Source organism: Hyaena hyaena, unplaced genomic scaffold (genome assembly GCF_003009895.1).
Source record: "Hyaena hyaena isolate Hyena2069 unplaced genomic scaffold, ASM300989v1 scaffold_1929, whole genome shotgun sequence".
Classification (NCBI taxonomy): domain Eukaryota; kingdom Metazoa; phylum Chordata; class Mammalia; order Carnivora; family Hyaenidae; genus Hyaena; species Hyaena hyaena.
Window position 1 is genome coordinate 428 of NW_024082565.1, and position 9025 is coordinate 9452.

General features: G+C 31.7%; 1 protein-coding gene across 1 annotated transcript; it reads right to left on the minus strand.

The window, feature by feature from the left end:
- Nucleotides 1-312: 312 nt before the first annotated feature.
- Nucleotides 313-8042, minus strand: HDX (highly divergent homeobox; the record flags this gene model as incomplete). Its single annotated transcript, XM_039225147.1, has 3 exons — nucleotides 7896-8042; nucleotides 810-1922; nucleotides 313-442 (listed from the first exon to the last, which is right to left on the minus strand). Coding segments are annotated over exons 1-3 (1390 nt in total), but the record flags the coding sequence as incomplete, so codon positions are not given.
- Nucleotides 8043-9025: the final 983 nt, after the last annotated feature.

The window sequence follows — 9025 nt, forward strand, 5'->3', positions numbered from 1 at the left end:
ATTGTGGTGAAAAATCTAAGTGTCTAGCTAGTAGCAAGGAAAAATAGCAAACATCCATATCCTGTTATTCAATCCTCAAAAACATGTTTCTCAGAGAAATCTTGGTCTTAAGAGATGTTCTGGGGTGGGCTTTCTCCTCACTGTTGAGATTATTTGAAGCATATCTAATCTGAATATGTGAAGTAGTGGAGAAATAACACCTAATTTTTACACAGTTTTGAAGTTGCTTTATATTTTACTCTGAATGTCTCTCTTCTAAACCTTTTTTAAACTTGATCAATATTCCGCTTGATGTTTTAATAAAATATTTACTTTTAGGAAAAGCAGGTGGCTGAGTTACTGCATACTCCGATTTCTCAGCCATCATCTCTTGGGGAAATGATTCACTTGCCTTGCCAGGTATCCATGGAAAGCACCACTCATCTACTGACAGCTTCAAAAACTGTAAATAAAAACCATTATAGGAATAATCTATGTTCAAAGGGATGAAACTAGTCAATTTAGTCTTATTTTAGTAATGGGAAATGTCATGCTTCCCATAAGACTTGTATTTCCTGAATGTCAGAAGAAAGCTTCCATGATTATATTCCATGGGAAAAGAAATAATAACCAATTTAAACATGACAAAGAAAACACAAGATCCAGCAACAGTTGACCTCAAACCACCAATCTGAAGCAAAAAAATCTCATATTACTTCTAAAGTATGAGTTAAGCAAGCCAGGTCTCATGTTTAACTGGATATCAAACATAGCTTTTCACACCAAACTAAGCTTTTTAAAAACTTTTATAAAATAAATGTATACATTACCTGGTAATTGTTTTGGTTTTGTGATAACCTCAATTGGTTTGAGGATGCAAAATGTGAAGAAAAATTACTCCGTGATGGATTTGTATTACTGTACATCGTAGTAGCTACTGAATGTAATGAGGTCCGTGGTGTCAAATGGTAGTCTCTGTTTTGATACAGTACATTGTCTGACAAGTCTCTAATATTCACCATTTGTGAATTTGGCATACTTCTTCCTGATCCAGGCAATGCTGTACTTTGGTTCTCTCCTCCAAGGGATCTGCCACTTTCATAAAATCTTGAGTAGCTTGGTATCTGTGCTCCCATCAATGCCAACTCTTCTTCTTTGGCATACTCATCATCAGCATCTCCAGTCTCCATTGCAATGGACAAACAAGTTCCTTCTGCTGAACTAGGCTTCTGTGGGGCATTTCCTCCCAGAATTTTCTGGGGGTAATCACTAACAGCCAAAGAAAATACTTCACGGATTTCCAAGTTTTGTGTTCTACAGTAAGGATCTCTAATAGGTGGCTTTTGCCCACATAAGTTATGTGATGCTAGATTCATGTGTTCAGGCTTATAAGACCTTTGCATTCCAACTGGTTCAATTTTGCAAGGTCGGTGGCACACAGATGGCTTTTGAGGTACCATCATCTCAGAGGCCTGTATTGAAGAGCTTCCATAGTTTTTCTTTGAGTGACTGTATACTGAATTTCCAGCATTTAGCACACTTGTCTGTCTTGATAAGATAATTGTTTTTTCACCTAGGAGAAGAGAAGCATTTTTACAGTGTGCTACTTGTCTTTGAACAGGAATGTGCAACTGAAACTCAGTATCATTTTTACTGGTAGTTTTCTGAATAGGAATTTTATGTGCTTCTGTAATTTGTGTATCTGAATGCTTGGTTGTCCCTTGTCTACTTGATGAACTCGCTGGACTGTATGTACCAGTTACAATGACATCATTATTGGTAGATGTCCAAGAAGACTGTTGGCTTGAGGGTCGTGTGATGTTAACTACATTTCTGACTGTAATGTCCGGAGTCGTCAAAGAGGTAGTGGGAGGAGTGCCTGTTGTTGCTCCTGATTCAGAATTCTTACTACTCATTTTTCTTCTCTTATTGCCAACCCACGTCTGTAAGGATAAAAAATGATATTATAGAAATGTTCTTAACAGAAAAAGAAAGAAAAAATATTTTCAATGTGATAAATTGTGTTCTCATTTGTCATAGAACTAAAGCCTATAAAAATTTCAAACAAAAATATACAATAAAAGAAAAAGTAACTGATGTATAAAGTAAAAAAATAAAGTATAAGATCAGACATGTTCAAGAACTTGCACTTAATAACTACCTAAGAACTCTGAGAGTAGAATTTTCTTATTGCTTCTCTTCTCAAAACTCATTCAATTAACCTGTATCAAGAACCCTAAAAATGTTTATATACCTTACGTAGTAAATCCATTTCTGGGAATTTATCCTAAAAATAATCATAGATATATACCAAGTTATATGCATTTATGTTCATCATATACTTATTTTTAATAGTGAAAAATTGGAAAGATACTAAAGATAGGATATTTAATGACATTGGACAATGCTCATAATATTATTAAACAACTTTATACTTCTAATTTTCATGTTTAACAATTTTGTTCTATGATTATATCATACCTTGGCATAATTTAATATTGTGAGATATTACTGGGTTACTTTTAGAAATATTTATTATTATAAACCATAATGAAATACATGTCAGTGTATATGCATCTTTGTGCTATGGGTCCATTACAATGTTATCCTAGAAAGGAAAGTGTTGGGCTTTTTGATATTTTCAAAGTACTGTCCAAGAGTTCTGGTTTCCCCACAACCTCACCAATATTTTGCATTATCTTTTTGTAGTCTTTACTAGCCTTGGAGTTAATATAAGGTATATAATTAATGTTTTCATTTGAATTTCTATGGTTACTGTATTACTTTAACAAAATTGCTTACCCATTAACTTTACTCATTTTTATATTGGGATATTTGTCTTTTTAAGTTGATTTATAAAAACAATTTTCTGGTAGAGACAACAAAACTTTGTCACAAGTTGAAAATATTTTTCCCAGTTCATCATTAATTCATGGTAGCTATTTCCCTTTTTATATAGTGGGTGTATATTATTTTTATAAACAGAAAAGGTATCATTAATAAAAAAATACAAGACATTGACATTTAGAATTTGATTACAAAATATGCACCTTTATATAAGTAATTTGTTATAACAATCTTAGTAGTATTTTACTGAATCATGATTATGCAAATAAGAAATATTACATTCCCTAATGTGATCATCAAACTTTATAATTATTTCAAATATATAACATATTATAAACTACCAAAACACATTAATCTATTATGAATTTTTAAAAAAATAAATAGGTGAAAACATTAAATAAACTAGCCTTGAACAAATATGTGCAGGGTATATTTCGTTGACTTTTATTTGATTTGTTTTTGAAGACCACAAAAATTACTCAGTTTTTAATGTTTATGCAATATACATTAATGTTACTATAATACTATAAATAAAAATTTATTTATTTTTTGTTTATTTTTTTTGAGAGAGCAAGCCAAGGGTGGGGGCAGAGAAAGAGGGAGAGAGAAACCCCAAGCAGGCTCCACACTCTCACTCCAAAGCCTGATGTTGGGCTTGAACTCACGAACGGTGAGATCATGACCAAAGCTGAAACCAAGAGTTGGATGCTCACCCAGGCACCCCTAGAATATCATAAATAAAACTTAACAAGCATTAGATCCTCACTATCCGCCAATATATATTGGCTTCTTTGATTATTTTTCTAATTGTATAAATAAAAACATTGATGTTCAGAAATATTAGGTAGCTTATAGAAGGATATCCTGTCAGCAAGTGGCAGAGCAAGGATTCAAAATCAATTTCACTTGACCTCAAAGCACATTCTCCTTCCACTGTGGCAAGAAACTTCTGAAATTTTTATCCCTCTTGGCCATTTTACTTTTATAATTAGTATAATTAGTATTTCTCTAACAAAGAAAATGTTCCAGAGATGCAGATGCTCTATTTTGCTTCACATGAGGCTGTTGAAATTTTAAACTCACTATGATTTAGTTTTACTAAATAGCAGAGGTGTAAATTACAAGCCGAATGACAAATAAATATAAATACCAAAGGAGAATGAAAAGGATTTAAAGAATAGAGTAGAAAAATGAAGGGATTTAAAGTATATACTCAAAAGAAGTACTTAAGTAGAAATGTTTTTAGATAAATATAATTTCAGTGTATAGTTCAAAAAGGTGAATTTTATAAATATTCAAAATAAGTTAATGTGTTATTTCTTTTTAAGTATGAAAAAATCCATATGAAGAATGATGCATTTGTTCATAATTTTTACAAAAATTTATAAGAGTTACATTTTAAGACTTTCAATGGGAAAGCATAGTGAATTTGTAAAATTTTAACTCAAGAGCTAATACATCTGGAAGGCAGCTCTGAGCAATATTTCTAAGAAAATAAATAAATGTTCTCATTACTATAAATACCTTAATACAGGAAGTTTAAGAATGATCTTAGTGTATTGCAAATTTATGGCTTATTTTAATAGTTTTACAGGTAGTTATATATATCACACATAGAAATATGTACATTTATGTATATGCAGTTACTTATATAGCTTATTAGATATTTATATTATGAACCTCTCAAAAAGTAAAATGCAGTAGAATATCATGTCCATATAAAGCTTAGTTATCTAGCAATCTCACTTGTCAAGAACAAAGCCAAGATATATATACAAGTACAAGATATATGTACTTATTAAAAGCACAACCCTTGCCCTTAAAACACACTTTCTCCTATTTTATACATCATTTCACCAAATCTAGTATTCTAATCTATAGCAAATTAGAAATAACAATGGGAAAGGGCATTGGTAATAGAAATTGCAATTGGAGGCAACTTGATAGCATCAAAGCTAAAAATGCCCATGAAATTTTGCTCACCAAAAAGAAGAAAGGAAGAACATAAGAAAATTAATGTGAGAAATAATTAAGTACTTTGGGGACTTTAGTGAAGGAGAAACCCCATATAGCTTGCCATATTGTGAGCATTATTATTTTATATCACAGTACAATCATTCATTTGCATAATGAAACTCCGAGTCAAAAAGTAAGGTTTCATATTTTCAATATTCTCTACTGAAGTTAAAGTAGGAAAGTCTATACTTAAGAAATATTTTTAGGGGCGCCTGGGTGGCTCACTCGGTTAAGCGTCCGACTTCGGCTCAGGTCATGATCTCAGGGCTCATGAGTTCTAGCCCCGCGTCGAGCTCTGTGCTGACAGCCAGCTCAGAGCCTGGAGCAGCTTCGGATTCTGTGTCTCCCTCTCTCTCTGCCCCTTCCCTGCTTGCGTTCTGTCTCTGTGTCTCTCTCAAAAATAAACATTAAACATTTTTTTTAAAAGAAAGAAATATTTTTAAAATTCTGAAAGTAAAAAAAACTATATTGGCTGAGCATTCTCAATAACTAAATTAAATGTTACTTAAAGCTATCCAGTTACAGGATACAAAATTTGCCAATGCTTATAGGCTATAAATGATTCTCATTCAAAATGCCTCATTCGGGGGAGAGAAAAAATGGATGAAACAAAATTGATATGATGAGAATTTGGGAAAACTAACAAAACAATACGAAAGAATGAACGAACGAACGAACGAAAGAAAGAAAGAAAGAAAGAGAGAGAGGAAGGGAGGAAGGAAGGATGGAAGGAAGAAAATTAGGTCACCAATTCTCTTTCAGTTAAAATAAATAATATATAACAAATATATATTAATATATTAAATAAATATATATATAAATAAAATAAAATCTGCTTTCAGTTCTCTCTTTGAAATTCAGTCTCCAAACCCGTTTATCTTTTTCTATACCCTCTTCTTTAGTTTCCCTGTTCCATTAGTCTGCTATTTATTTTTGCATGGACTTAACATTTTAAGTTCATTTTACATTGGGATCAGGTTCTTAGGACCATGGAATTTGAGTTTTTTTGAGGAAAACATAAAATATTGTATTAAAAATAATGAAGAAAAATCTCTTTCAAGTAGAACATTGGAGCAAAATATTGAAGGTAGGGGAGGTTATGGAATAACAAGTCTATGAACAACTCCCTTCTCCTCAGATTGAAGAAAATAACCAAAATGTGTTGGAATTTAGATTAGGAAGACTGAATTTCTGTACAATTTACACTCTTCTAGAACAGAAAGAATCTGTCTTACACAATTCCTTAAAACTTAAATAATATTTTACTTGTAAGCTTACAATCTAGGAATTTACTTCTCTCATTCTCATTGTTTTAGATTTCATACCTGTTGGAGCAGAAATATAAATCTTTGTATTTCAGCACTCTCAATATACAAGTACAATAAAAAAGTTATTAGGGGAAGATTGCAATAACAAATTGGAAATATGAAAGGTCACATAGCCCAGAAAACAGCTGTCATCATTTTAAAGTAATGAAAAAATAAAAGGAAAAAAGAAAAAGTTCCTCCAAGAAAAAAAAGAGTTGGTACTTATAAAATCCAATGTCATCAATCTGAAATATTACCCATTTATTTTTTAAGACAATTAAACATTTTTCTCTACGGTTTACTAAAGGTAAATAAAGATTTGAATTTACTTAAAGGACATCCTTGACCTTAAAACATACTTTCTCTCAGGATGCCTGGGTGGCTCAGTTGTTAAGCGTCCGACTTCTGCCTAGGTCATGATCTCACTGTTCCGGAGTTCAGGCCCTGTGTCCAGCTCTGTGCTGACAGCTCATAGCCTGGAGCCTGTTTCAGATTCTGTGTTTCCCTCTTTTTCTCTGCCCGTACCCAACTCACGTTCAGTCTCTCTCAAAAATAAATAAACATTTAATTTTTTTAAATAAAAACACATACTTTCTTCCCATTTTATACACAATTTTACCAAATCTGGTACCAAAAAAAATACCTTAAATAGCCTGGGGTTCTATAGTAACGAAAATCAAGCTGTGAATTCAAGTAGGGGATTCAGAGCTACCAATAGGAGACATTTTTAGTTCTTACAGAAATCTGAATGTGATGGTTGATTTCATCAGGTAAAAAACAGGTATCCTGTGATATTTCCCTCCTACAGTTGGTGTCCTAATTACCTGTTCAAAGGTGAATATATCCTCTAGTCGTTAAGAAATAATTTTCCAAAGAATTCTGTTTATCAAGAGATTTTTATCTTTAGGGTCTTTTGAAAGGTCCTCCGAAAGAAAAACAGACTTAAAACCAGGTGTGCTTTTTCTTTGCCAAATTAGCCTAATGAATGACAAGAATAAGAAAGTTGCCAATCTTTGAATTCCTAAGGTTTCCGTGAATTCCTAAGTATTTGTAACATATTCAGGCAAACATGAAAGGACCTATGCACTCAATAAAATCTGTGACTAGTTCTGTTAGATTTATCTCTTGTCTCCTCTCTATCCCTGTTCATTGTCACTCACCAAAGTTTAGGGGCTCTGATTTTTACAGCTGAATAACCATGGTTGTGATAAAGGAAAATTTCCTCCCTTGGGATTTTTGTCCTTATGCGTTAGCTAAACCATTAAAATGTATGTATTTTACTTAGAAAAAGGGGGTGGTATTCATTAAAAAAAGGTCCAGTTTTCCTAAAAAGAAAAAACCCTGAAATTTAAAATGCGTGATGAAAAAATTCAAGTACAAGAAGAAAATATGTTAGGTACCCAATAGTCCCTTGGTAGGTGTCTGTTTTACTGATACCATTTTGGTAGGTTACATCCAGATTAATTCTGGGTTTAAACCAGGCATAGGATAGACAAGTAATCTTAAATGTAATCATTAGTTCAAAGGATTCGGATTTTTTAAAGGTATGTTTATAATGCAAAAATTTTAGTGTTTTCAGGTATTTACAGAAATACATACCAAATGATTACTTCTATTTTTCTAAAAAGTAGTATTTTTACACTAGGAAAATGAAACTGTTCATAAAATTAATGACTTCATACTCTGAAGCAATTATCATTTACAATAAAAATCTATAAATTCAAGACTTAAGACCTCAATACTTACCCTGACTACACTGAAGTCCAGCTTAGTCTCTTGTGCACACTGTAATATGAGTTGAAAGCAATTTTTACTTTGATTTGTCATTCCATTTTCATAATAACGCTGTAAAATCCTTTGTTGCTCTACAGTAAATACAGAACGCAGATTCATCTAAAAATAAAAGAAGATACTCTGAAAATTGGAATAAAAATTGGGTATATGCAGAATTTGTATGCTTTTGTTTTTCTGATACAGTTTCAGTGATTTGAAGCTGTAAGATTTTTTAAGTGAACTGATTCCCAGTAATGGACAATAATTTGTGTGCTAAAGGGAGACAGGTTCTAACTGAAAATTATATATAATGAAAACATTTATTAAATTTGGTCCTAAAAACTAACAACTTTAAGGACAAAAAGAAGAAAGAGAAAGAGGAAAACCCTTATCTGGTTAGTGTCAGTACCTGGGGAAATAAAGATTCTTTCACTGAAATAAATATTTATGACTAGTAAAGTCGGAGATGGTGGTAGCCATACATTCATAGTCAATTATCAACAGAAATACTGACTGTTCTTTGTCAAACAAGGCATCTGGCATATGTCTTACAACCAGAAACTATGGTCTGAAACAAAAGGGTACTTTTAGTTTTCCTCTTCCTTGAATAAAGGGGTTCTTTTTATATATTAAAACAAAACTTCTCTTAAAAAGCTTAAAAATAAATAGAAAGTGTTGATGACTAAAAACATCTTTGCTTTAGGCAATACTAACCAAAATAATTATTTTAATAATGATACTATATAAATCAAAATTCAAAATCATGTGAATTTTACTAAAAATAAACCATGTAAAAACTACATACTTTTAATTAAATTGACATCATCATAATTATACAAGAAAAATGTTTATAATGCATTTTATCCTTCCTGTCAATATGCAATGTGTTTAATATTAAGAGAAAACGACCTGTGAATCTCACAACTAAAAGGCAGGTCAAACTTTTTTTTTTTTTTTTTTTTTTAAGAGGATGAATTCTAGTAATGCATTTTTAAAAAAATTCTTGTAATTAGATTAAGGCAACTTCAGGTTCTTATTAAAATTAGTCACACTGAAATTGTTATTCCTAAAAGTTTACAGAAAGAAAATCCTTTCCACGGAAA